At 54.2% G+C, this 11,543-nt stretch overlaps 1 protein-coding gene across 1 annotated transcript; it reads right to left on the bottom strand.

Moving 5' to 3' along the window:
- Positions 1-1,475: 1,475 nt before the first annotated feature.
- Positions 1,476-11,531, bottom strand: IFNLR1 (interferon lambda receptor 1). The gene is made up of 7 exons (XM_024203636.1): positions 11,455-11,531; positions 10,268-10,412; positions 7,560-7,738; positions 6,096-6,244; positions 5,109-5,268; positions 4,183-4,313; positions 1,476-2,590 (listed from the first exon to the last, which is right to left on the bottom strand). Exons 1-7 carry the CDS (start codon positions 11,510-11,512, stop codon positions 1,661-1,663), a joined length of 1,752 nt encoding a protein of 583 aa, XP_024059404.1. The 5' UTR covers positions 11,513-11,531; the 3' UTR covers positions 1,476-1,660.
- Between the last annotated feature and the right edge of the window lie 12 nt (positions 11,532-11,543).

Here is an 11,543-nt window from a genome sequence, read left to right as displayed (position 1 = left end):
TCCACAAGTAAAACACCATCAGCCCCTAGAGACGGGCACAGATCCCACCTCTGTCTAGCACCCCTTTGTGGGGTAGTTTGGGGTGGTAGTGGAGCTTTGACTCTTCACTCAGAGATGGGTAAGCAGCAAGGGAACTGCAGCCTACAACAGCAAATAGTATTCTTGGAGGAGAGATGTACGATCAGTGCTTAATTTGTAATGAAAGAGGCTCAAGCAATTATGTGCCAGGCCTCAAGCAATTATTTTACATTCATAATGAATGCAACCAGCCCAGTGGTGCCAGGGCTCTGAACTGCCAAGCCTAGCAGTGCCAGACTCAGCCCTGGCACAAATGAAGCAGTGTGCACGATGAATTGCTTAGAATTTCACTCCGACCAAGTGATGATGGGAGGGGCTGGAAGGGATTCCACTCTGGCAAATAGCGTGGGCTTTCTCAGGTGAGCAGAGGCGGCCGTGTGCTGTGGTGGGGAAATGCAAACACACACACACGTGCACCCCCCACCCCCCAGAACATTATTGCTTCAGTACACAGCAGCTTTGAGCCACTCTGCTCAGCAGGGTGAATTTCAGCACCGACAGGTGTGTTTTTATATAAATCAAAATAAATAACCAAAAGAAACATCTCCCATTGCCGGCTTCGATTTTTGTTCTCTCTGTTCAAACACGAAGGGTGAGCTCTGCAGGCTGACGGGAAAGCTCCCTTTACCCACAAAAAGCAGATGTGTCCAAATGTCTATGTGGGAGGCAAATGTCCACCCTAGATTGTCCCACCCAGCAAGGGAAGCAACTGCACAATGACAGCTGGGAAATGGAAGTGTGCTGGCCTGGGTTGAAATCCACACACAATTGGAACATGCCATGTTGCCAGCGTTTTGCTGGCAGTTTTACACAGCCCTTGGCTGTGTCTTCACTGACAGAAAGGTGTGCGTCTTTTACAGTACAATAACTAAGGCTAAGATTGAGTCAGGGGTCTTTATAGTAAAAGTCATGGACAGGTCACAGGTCATGAATATTTGTTTATTGCTCATGGCATGTCCATGACTTTTACTATAAAGACCCCTGACTAAATCTTAGCAGCTCCCGTGGCCCCCGGGCACCATTGCTCTGGGGGAACCTTGGGGGCCGACGGCTGCCTCTGCTTGGCAGCGGGGGCTGACTGCACCTGGCCAGCCATTGCTGAGGCTCCTGGGGCCTGCTGCTTGGATGGCCCTCAGGTCAGCCACACCGGCTACTGCAGAAGTCCCGGAAAGTCATTGAATCCATGACTTCCCCGACCTCCATGACAGAGGTCATGCAGCCTGAACAATAACTAACCCGAGATCCTTATCTCACTGTAAAATTCTAAGTGGAGACAAGGCACTTGTAGTGTTACCATGAGGTAGCTAGGCAAGACTAGCACCATAACCCTTCCTGGGGTCGACCTCACTTTGCTTACCTCATGGTAAAACTACAGTGCCTTGTTTTTCCAGCGGGATAGCTAACGTGCATTAGATACCCCATGATAAGAACCCACCTCTTTCTGTGAGTGAAGACCTAGCCCTAGGCAGGACAAACAGTAGCAGAAAGCAGCATAAATCTTGGGTCTGACAAACACTTGTCCTTGTTTTCCTCCTGGATGGAGCTCCCTAGATCCAGGCCAGCCACAGGGCTGCTATCCCAGTCAGTTCCTTGGCATATAACGCATATGCTGATATCCCTGGAATTTAAAGATTGGATCGCGCTCTTGCTGCAAGCTGCCACCTTTCCCCCGTGTCTCAGCTTCAAAAGTCTCGCTTACTAGCGAGGCCAGGGATGGTGGGTCTTCTTCCGAGCACACAGTGAGGCTGTCGCTGTCGCTTGCGATGCCCTCATCCTCTGCGAGCTTTAAAGTCTGAAAGCAAACAAGCTGCCCCTCGAGAGGGAAGCCGTCGGAGTCCTGGCTGACTTCTAGTGCGACACACACTATTGGGTCAGGATAAGGATGCCGCTGATGGTTGGTGTTATGGGGATGTCTCATTTGCAGGCGTTGCTCATAAGCAGGAGGCTTCCCATTCAGCCCCTCCGTCAACACAGTCATCTGAAGGAAGGTGTCTCCTTGGCAGACAAGCTGCCCATGTCCATTAGTAGCTGGATATCGGGCTTCAATGAGAGAGAAGTCTCCCAAGGAGGAACTCTCAGAAAGGAAGGATTTCTCGCTGTCTTGGAACCCAGAGGTGTCCTCCTTGGCCGAGCCCCTTCTCCAAACAAGCTGAGAGAACCCTAACCCTGCTAGGTCAGACACAGATCCTCCCTCAAGGTGGGAGCCACTCAGTTCAGAACCCGATTGGGTCCCTTGGTGACTCGTGCTGGCTACTTGGCAGTTGGGAGCTCTCTTCAGGAACCGAGGCATTTCAGTGTAGGGTCTGAAACTGCTGCTGTCATCCTCCTCCTCTTCCTCCCAGAGTGAGAGGAGAGAAGCATTTAGTGATACGTTGTTCCTCACTGAAGGACCACTCCTTCTCCCTCCCAATTCTGGCTTCTCCATGCAGATTAGGAGGTCTTCCTCAAAGAACTCCTTTTCGCTGGGCTCCTTCTCAAGGATCTTCTGAGGAGCCCTGAAATGGGAGAAGTCCTAGCAGGAAGGGAAATGAGATTGGCAGATTAAAGGGGGTTTTCATTTTGACAGATACTTTTTAAAGCAATTGTAGTGGGCATGGGAAGTGCCAGAGAGCCTGGAGAATGGCTCTTATTGTGGGACTGTACAGCACAATGGGGCCCAGTCCCAACTGACTTCAGTTGGGGTGACCAGACATCCCGTTTTTAAAGGGACAGTCCCGTATTTAAGCTCTCCTGCAGGTGTCCCGACTTCTTCTTAAAAACAGACAAATTGTCCCGTATTTTCTGTCTCCCCCGCATCAATACGGTGGTCTTGCTGCTGGCCAGATCCCTGCTCGCCAGCCACCCGCCCACCAGTGGTGAAGGGGTGGGTGTCCAGTGGCGGACGATGGGGGTGGGTGTGCAAGGCTGCTGGGGGGGGCAAAGATACAGCGTGTGGGGCTGGCCGCTCCCCCGATGGTTCATCAGCGCAGCCCCTACTGTGTGCCAGCTCTCGGCCAGCAGGTCCCCGCCACCCTGTCCTGTTTCTGGCTGGCGCTGGCTGCGCGCTGCAGTGGCTGGTGCATGCTGGCAGACGCCAGGCGATGGCCAGTTACGTGTCGCCTCTGCTGCCCACCCATCGGCCCTTTACGTGCTCCCCCCTCACTGTCCTCTCCCTGCTTTGCCCCTTCCCCCCCTTCATATACCCCCCAACCGGTCGCGTCCTGCTCCCAGCGCTGTGTGGAGAACCCCTGGTCGGAGTGCTCAGCTCACCAACAGCGCTGGCACGGGAAGCCTCTCCGCCCCTCAGCTAAGCTCTGAAGTGGCGGGACTGGGGGGGAGAGAAGCAATTTCCAGCCTGTTCATGCCCAAACCTGCAGGCTCCACAGCAGCCCTCAGGGCAGAGGCTTAGCACCTTCTTCAGCACCCCACCCCCGGGTCTTGCCCCCAGGAAGCTCAGGGCTGCTCCATCCCCTAGGAATCCTCCCCTGCCGAGCCACCTCTCTGGCCGGGTTCACTGAAGCCCCTGCAGGCAGGTTCCCTGGGCCCTGGTGCACAATGCAGCCTTAGGGCTTAACCCCTTCCTGCCTGCGCTATAGCCCGAGGTGGCTGGCTTATGTGGGTGGCCAGCAGCAGCCTGGAGGTGTTAGCTGCCTTTTGACACTGTGCAGGCAGAAAGGGACAAGCTGCTTCCAGCCGCACTGGGGGTGGGGGGAGGAGAGGAGATGAGCTCTGCAAAGACATAGGCCAGGTCATCCCTTCCCCCCGCCTCCTCCCCTGCGGCTGGAAGCCGCTCCTGTCCCTTCCATACCTCTAATCATTTTTGTTGCCCTTTTCTGAACCATTTCCAATTCCAATATATCTTTTTTGAGATGAAGCGACCACATCTGCACGCAGTATTCAAGATCTGGCCATACCAGGGATTTATATAGAGGCAAGATGATATTTTCTGTCCTATTATCTATCCCTTTCCTAAGCCTTGTGTGCTACTGCTCTACAAATACACTGAAGTATGTGTTATCTGATCTCAGTTCTGGACCCAATCCTGAGAAGTGCGGGGGAAATCGGGAAGAGTTGCAGGAACACAGCAGCTTCCAGGATTGGCCCAATAATGGAGTCTTTCCATACCAAAGCTTGAGGCCTCTTCACTCTCTTGGCAGCTTGTTTACACAGACATAGGATGGACGCAGCAGCAGCGCAAAGGAAAAGCAGGACGAGCAATGGGACTGCAATGGTGACTAGGAACTTCCAGTCCACAGCTGCAAGAGAGAAAGCCAAGAAATAGTTCTGTTGGTGTGGACATGTTCTACAAGTACTACTAGCTTCTTACAGCTAGGGTGACCAGATGTCCTGTTTTTATAGGCGCAAAGAGTCCTGTGTCACCTTATAGACTAACAGACAGTTTGCTGCTTTTTCAGATCCAGACTAACACGGCTACCCCTTTGATACTTGTTTTTATAGGGACAGTCCCGTTTTTGGGGACTTTTTCTTACATAGGCGCCTATTACCTCCCACCCCCTTTCCCGTTTTTTCACAGTTGCTATCTGGTCACCCTACTTACAGAGGACTTCTCATCCGTCGATCTCAAACCTCAGTGTCATTCTCCTCATTTGACAACAGCCTAGACAAGGGAGTGATTTGGCCAGCAACAGAACTCAGGTCTGCCCACATCCAGACCAGCATCCTGTCTAGAGCTGGTGAAAACCTAATTGATTTTTTTACAGAAAACGTTGCTGAAAATGGCGGGGGGAACCCCTTTAATCTAAGTTCTCCATGGATAATTTACATTTTCAGGGGAAATTTAAATACCAAAAATTCTGGGCTGAAAAACCAAGTTATTTTGGCTAAAATATTTTGGTTTATGGCCAAAGTCTTTCAGTTTTTCGGACATTTTGGTTTTTGACAAAAATTTTCACAGAAAGGAGACACTTTTTTGCAAAACCAGCCTCTTTCCTGGACCCAAATCTCTGTCAAAAACCTATTTGGATGGAAAAATTTCCTCCCAGCCCTGCCCCTTCCCACCGATCCCTTGCTCTCTCCCAGCAGGGCCGTACCTTTGGACTTGAACAGCACGCACATCGGCTTGGAGAACTCGCTGTGTTTTAGTTTGATTACTTGGAAAGAAGCCCTGGCACTCAGGCAGTAATTGCCGCTGATCTCCCGAGTGTTGATTGTTACCTTGTCCCACTTCATGTTGTCGTAGTACAGCATCTGCTGAGACACAAGGAAAACGGAGGGTTGGAGACAGTTGGGGTTCTCTGTTCAGACCTGGATCCTCTGTTTAGACTCTGGAGGGACCTTTGAGATATGTCTCTCCTCTTCCGTGAGTGTAGATGTTAGCCAGGCAAGAACCATGTATTACTCCACAGACACCTGGTCTGGCGCTGGTATTTCTCATTTGACTATTTCAGTCTTCTAGGCCTTGGCTGCACTGGGGGCAGGGCCGGCGCAACCCATTAGGCGACCTAGGCGGTTGCCTAGGATGCTGCAATTTGGGGGGTGGTGACCGCGGTGGTATTTCCGCGGCGGGACCTTCCGCCGCCTCTATGGGGGGGTGGCATTTCGGGGCGGGACCTTCCGCCGCCTACAGCAGCAGAAAAGCTGGCAGCGCTCCTGACTGGGGGGCTAATTTGCACTGAGTGTTTTGCACACTAACTGGTGCATGTGAGACGGCATGCTTTGACTGTGTACACAACATCAGCTGTTCTCTGATTCAATACCTATCAGCGTGTCTCACGCTTTGGACTTTGTGTGGAGGACGTAGGCAGCGTTCTGGACAGGTATCCCATGAGGCTTTGCTTCTTTGCAGGACTCTATGTATCCTGGGACTTTTGTCTCTGTGCATTGTGGGATATATAGTGGAAAGAACTGGAATCTTGGATATGGGGGTCAAACAACTATTCCCATGATTCCCAGTTCCCAAAAACCCAGATCCAACCCACTCCCCTCCCCAGAACTTTAGAGACATTTGGATCAAGATCCAAGCTTTGCATCTCCAGTACGTATCTATGCCTAATCCAATGAAGCACTGGTCTTCTGACCTTGTCTTCAGTTCCGGCTTCCCAGAAGTCCAGGTCATACTTCAGATCGATAAAGGTGCTCTCCACACAGGAAGCCAGGGGGAAAGCGGCACTCACGTTGATTGTACTTTCCGACACGCTCACTTCTAGTGCCGGGGGAGCCAGTTCCACTGTAATTGAGTGCCCAGATGTTAGAGCAGCACTCGCATAGATCCCAGTATGCAACCAAAAGCCAGCCACCCAAACAGGCCACATACAAAGTAACCCGGGACACTAAGTTTTTGTGAAGCTCAGGCTCTTTCTTAGATGGATACCAAGAGTTCAAAGCCAGTGCTCAGGCCCGCCGACAGCATGTCTGGGTCCCAGGGCAGAACAGTCAATGGGCCCCCATGTATGCACAAGCTGAACCTGCACAGACGCAGTCTGCCTGACATTTGGGCGGTGCTGCGCCCGCGCTGGCTGGTGGCCAGTGAGTTTCCGGCTGCGCTGCTGGGCGCGCTCTTCCGGCACAGCCAGGGCTTTCACATGCCCACCCGGTTGGGTTGCCAACTGGCTAATCGCGCAAACCCAAAGACCCTTGCCCCACCCCCTACTCCTGCCCCTTCCTCTGGGAGGGAATTTGGGTGTGGGAGGGGATGCGGGGTCGGACTCTGGGAGGGAGTTTGGACGCGGGAGGGGGTGCGGGCTTTTGGAGGGAGTTTGGTGCGGGATCTAGGCTGGGGCAGGGGGTTGGGGTACAGGAGCGGGTCGGGGGTCAGCGCTTACCTTGGGCGGCTCCCGAAAGCGACTGGCACACCCCTCTGGCAGTGGCTCCTATGCGAGGGGCCTAGGGGGTCTCCGCGCGCCGCTGTCCACAGGCACTGCCCCGCAGCTCCCACTGGCCACAGTTCCCAGCCAATGGGAGCTGTGGAGTCAGCACTCGGGGTGGGGGCAGCGCGTGGAGACCCCCCTCCCCAGAGGCCGCAGGGACGTGCCAGCTGCTTCCAGAGCAGTGCGGAGTGAGCGCGGGCAGGAAGCCTGCCTTAGCCCCGCTGCACTGCCGGCGGCGGCCCCCAGGCCCTTTTAAATCGCCCCGGCCCCTGGACAGTTGCCCCCTTTACCCCCGTCAGTGGGCCTGCCAGTTGCTTTAAGCATCTGACTTGGCGGTAGCCACTTGATCTGCGGAAGGCACGATGTCAGTGAACACGTTGGATAACAAAGGACAAAGAGCCCGGGATCAGAAACTCCACAACTGGCACTGTCCTTCCCCCAGGGGACGTTGTTGAGACTCAGCTCTCTGCATAGGGCCTACAGCTGTAGTGTGGGTCTGTTCTATTCAGGTTCTTATGCCGTGCCCATCACCATGGTATCTGAGCACCTTACGAAATCTTACAAGCGTGGAGGAGAGGAGAGAGAAACTCCAAACTCTTCTAGTGCTGTGGGAGCATCACACGAACATTCTCTGGAAAGGCCGTTCAGCCATAGTATAGACTAACAATAACGTACCATCAAACTGATATTCCATGAATCCCGACTCCACCCAGGGGGACTGGCGCCCTGCCGACAGGGCTTTGACACGGGCGCTGAATTTGTTGTACGGGTCTGACACACAAGTCAGATTGCAGGTGGTTTGGGAAATGTTTCTGCAGTGTTGGACCTTTTCCCACTGTTTTACCTGATTCCATCTGAAAGAAGAAACAAAACCAACACAGTGTTGAACATCTAGTGCTTCTTCGGGCTAGCAGGGGTGGCGTTTTGCAGAACTGGCACCAAACGTGGCTGCGGGCTTACGGCAGAGCTCTCCCCACATTTGCCTCTTCCCAGGGATTGGCCCTGGTAAAGGGACAGAGCCCAAATTCTAATTATTTATATGGCCCCAAAGATTTACATTCTGCTTTACAGCAACAGAATGAAAGGAAGGATTGCCCAGTGGTTAGGGTGCAAACCTGGAACTCGGGCAACCATGGATCAAATCCCCTTTTCTGACTCAGACTTCCCGGGTGACCTTGGGAAAATCACACATGGCATGTCTCTACAGGACTAAGCAGTGCTTCACTGTCTATACTGCTATTTACTCCTTTGCTGGGGGGCGTGCTATGTCTGTACTCCACACACCACGGTAAGCGTAGACACAGCCTTAGTGTCCGTGCCTCAGTTTCCTTATAATAGCACTGCCCTGCCTTGCAGGGATGTCAGGATGAGCAGCACATTAAACACGGTCAGGCACTCATATATTACAGCAATGGGGGCCATATAAGTACTTAACGTAGAAGGAATGAGACTCAGTCTCTTCCCTTAAAAGCTTTACAACGCCAGGCCAAGATTTTCAAATGTGACTTGGAATTTTAGGCACCTGTGGGGGTTTTTTGGGTGCCCTAGTTGAGCTGCCTTAAAAGGTCCTGATTTCCAGGGGGATGGTCCTCTGCAACTCCTGAGGATCAAGCCCCTTGAAAGTGTCTCACACTGGGGCCCGCAAGTCACTTTTGAAACTCTTAGCTTAAGCTGATTGGGCCTGCTCCAGGCCCGTGGAGGCCAGTGGAAAGGCTCCCATTGACATCCCTGTGGGATGGATCAGGATCTGCAAGTCCTCCCATTGTGGGCTGCACAAGCAGGCCCTGGGGAAGGAGAGGCCAACACAGCGCAGGAGGAGAGGCAGCCCAGGGGAGGGAAGGCTGGTGGAGGATCAAAGGAAGGGGAGGTTTGAAGCAGTGGGTTTTAAGGAGAGATAAGGAAGAGAGAGATTGTGCTTGGTAGATGAGAACAAGGGGCCAGATTCTCCACTCCGCTGCACCAGCTTCCTGCTGGTGAAACGCCATGTCTCCAGTTATACAGTCATCAATGGACTTGGCTCAGGCCCCAAAGGAACCAGGCCCATGTGGACGGCACCATCTGGAGAGGGAGGCAAAGCCGGAAGCAGGGACCAGCTGAAGGGAGCGAGAGGTGAAAGAGGAAGGCAGAGGTTGGGGCAAGTGAGATTAAGGAACTTGAAACTGCAGTGGTAAGAGACAGGAAGCTGGACAGGGACCACAGGGATGTGCTCAGAATGGCAGGGGAGAAAGGGAATTGTAGCAGCCAGGCTGCGTGGGGTGCAGTAGGAGGGTCCCCATAACAGCACAGAGAGCAAACACGGCCCTGCTGGCCTGGGCAGCGCCAGAGAGTCCTTTTAACCAGGCTCTAAGCTGCCTGCACCCCAGCTCCCCTCAGTGCTCCACGCAGGGTTGCCAACTTTCTAATCGCACAAAACAGAACACCCTGGCCCCACCCCCTGCCCCACCTGTTCCCTGAGGCCCCACCCCTGCCCCTTCTCTTAGACCCCACCCTCCGCTCACTCCATCCCCCCTCCCTCTCTCTCCCCCGCCCTCTCTCCCCACCCTCACTCACTTGCTCATTTTCACCAGGCTGGGGCAGGGGGTTGGGGTGTGGGAGGGGGTACGGGCTCTGGCTGGGGGTGTGGGCTCTGGGCTGGGGCCAGGGATGAGGGGTTTGGGGTGCATGAGGGGGCTCTGGGCTGGGGCTGAGGGGTTTGGAGTGTGGGAGGGAGTGGGAGATGCAGGCTCCAGGAGGGCGTTTGGGTGCAGGAGGGGGCTCAGGGCTGGGGCAGAGGGTTGGGGTGTGGGAGCTGGGAGAGGGTTCGGGGTGTTGGCTCCAGGTGGCGCTTACCTCAGGTGGCTTCTGGGAAGCTGCCAGCATGTTCCTTGGCTCCTAGGTGGAGGCGCAGCCAGGTGGCTCTGTGCGCTGCCTCGCCCTCAGGCATCACCTCCGCAGCTCCCATTGGCTGCAGTTCCCAGTCAATGGGAGCTGCAGAGCCCGCACTCATGGCACAGGCAACACACAGAGCCCCCCTGGCAGCGCCTCCACCTAGGGGCTGCAGGGACATGTCTCTGCTTCTGGAGACCTGCACGGAGCCAGGTAGGGAGCCTACCAGCCCCGCACCATCGGGACTTTTAATGGCTTGGTCAGCGGTGCTGACCGGAGCCGCCAGGTTCCCTTTTCGACCGGGTGTTCCAGTTGAAAACCAGACATCCGGCAATCCTAGCTCTACAAGGAATGGCCCTGGAGCTCATCAGTTTGTTTGCAGGCCTGGTCCATCCAGCAAAAAAAGCTATGAACAGACCCCGCTAATAGAACTGCCACCCACAGTTCTCCCCGCACCCCACCCGTCATGGGAACAAGCCCCAGGCACTCTTAGTCACTTTCCCTTGCGGGACACCCACCTTCGGTACCTCACAGTATACAGCACATCTGGTGGGGACCCCTCGCCGGGGAGCCACGTCAAAGCCATGCCGAAATCCTTCGACAGCAGCGTCACGTTGCGAGGGGGGGACAGTCGCACGGTGGGCTGCCTCAGAGCTACAGAGCCTGGAAAGGAAGGAAATAGGAAGGAAAAGCTATTTGAATGCTCCAGGCTTGATTCTGGGGCTGGGACGGGTTTGGGCGCTCATGGGAGAACAGCACGTGTGAGGACCTACTGCTCTCTGACGCCTTCCTGCACCGCTCCCGATGGGCATGATTCACTCCGGCCCTGGGGGGTGTTTGGACCATGTTGTGATTTTGCCCATTTTCCTGCCCCTCAGGCTTTGTCCTTCAAGCGCAAGAACCAGCTCGGTGCGTCTGAGTCCAGCCTCAGTGAGGTCGTAGGCTGCCCACGCTTTTCTCAACCCCCAAAAGCAGCTTGGGGTTCAGATCCAGCTCTGGGGAAAGGACTGGATCAGTTCTTAGTTTACATGCTGTGGTTTGATGGTGCTGCCTTCAGTTCCTACGGCAATTCCTCAGACAACTGTTTCAACTCCAATTTTTTTAAACAGATGGCTCCAAAAATTCCAGATTTCCGAGTGCGAAGCAGGCCACGGCCCTGCCAGCCCTGCACGCCAGGCACCTGGGGTTTTCAGGACAGAACCAATTTCTAGCTATCCCTGCTCCTTCAGCAAGATGCTTTTCAGGGTAGGTCCACATCTGAGGTGGGGGTGTGATGCCCAGCTCATGTAAATGTACCTGCACTAGCTCTGCGTGAGCTAGCGCCTAAAAATAGCAGCATGTCCACCGCAGCACTGGCAGCGGCTCGGACTAGCCATCCCGAGAACAATCCTGCCTGACCCCCCGGGCCTGGGCCCCCACGGACACACTGCTAGTTTTAGGCACTACTCGAGCACAGCTAGTGTCGGTATATCTCCATGAACAGGGAATCCCCCCTCTCATTTCAAATGTGGGCACACCTGAGAGGAAAACCTTTCATTTGACATTTATCCACCCCAGAGCCTTACATTTCACTCCTGTTTACATGGCCGAGGCCCCGCCCACAGAGACTTTGAGTGCTTTGGCAAAGACAAAGCAAAAAGCATTCGCTATGCTTGGACTATGCCTTTAACATGAGCAAAGCAGCACAAAGATTTCCATACTGTACCTAGAATCTGCTGTAAGGAAGACAGAGCTACCAGGATTCCGATTCTCCCGGCAGACATGCTGAAGCCGAGACTTGTAATGTTTCTTTTC

The sequence above is a fragment of the Terrapene carolina genome, unplaced genomic scaffold (assembly GCF_002925995.2).
Source record: "Terrapene carolina triunguis isolate 2854851 unplaced genomic scaffold, T_m_triunguis-2.0 Scaffold236, whole genome shotgun sequence".
NCBI classification, from domain to species: Eukaryota; Metazoa; Chordata; order Testudines; family Emydidae; genus Terrapene; species Terrapene triunguis.
Note: the sequence above shows the minus strand (reverse complement) of the source record. Positions and strands in the feature narration are given on the sequence as shown.

Bases quoted from the DNA above. Each gene is read 5' to 3' on its own strand.
- IFNLR1 (XM_024203636.1), bottom strand. From the start codon at position 11,512: ATGTCTGCCGGGAGAATCGGAATCCTGGTAGCTCTGTCTTCCTTACAG. The intron at 10,413-11,454 runs GTACAGTATGGA...CTTCCTTTCCAG, and splicing joins TTCCTTACAGCAGATTCTAG to GCTCTGTAGCTCTGAGGCAG. The intron at 2,591-4,182 runs GTATGGAAAGAC...CCTTCCTGCTAG, and splicing joins TGAAGAGGCCTCAAGCTTTG to GACTTCTCCCATTTCAGGGC.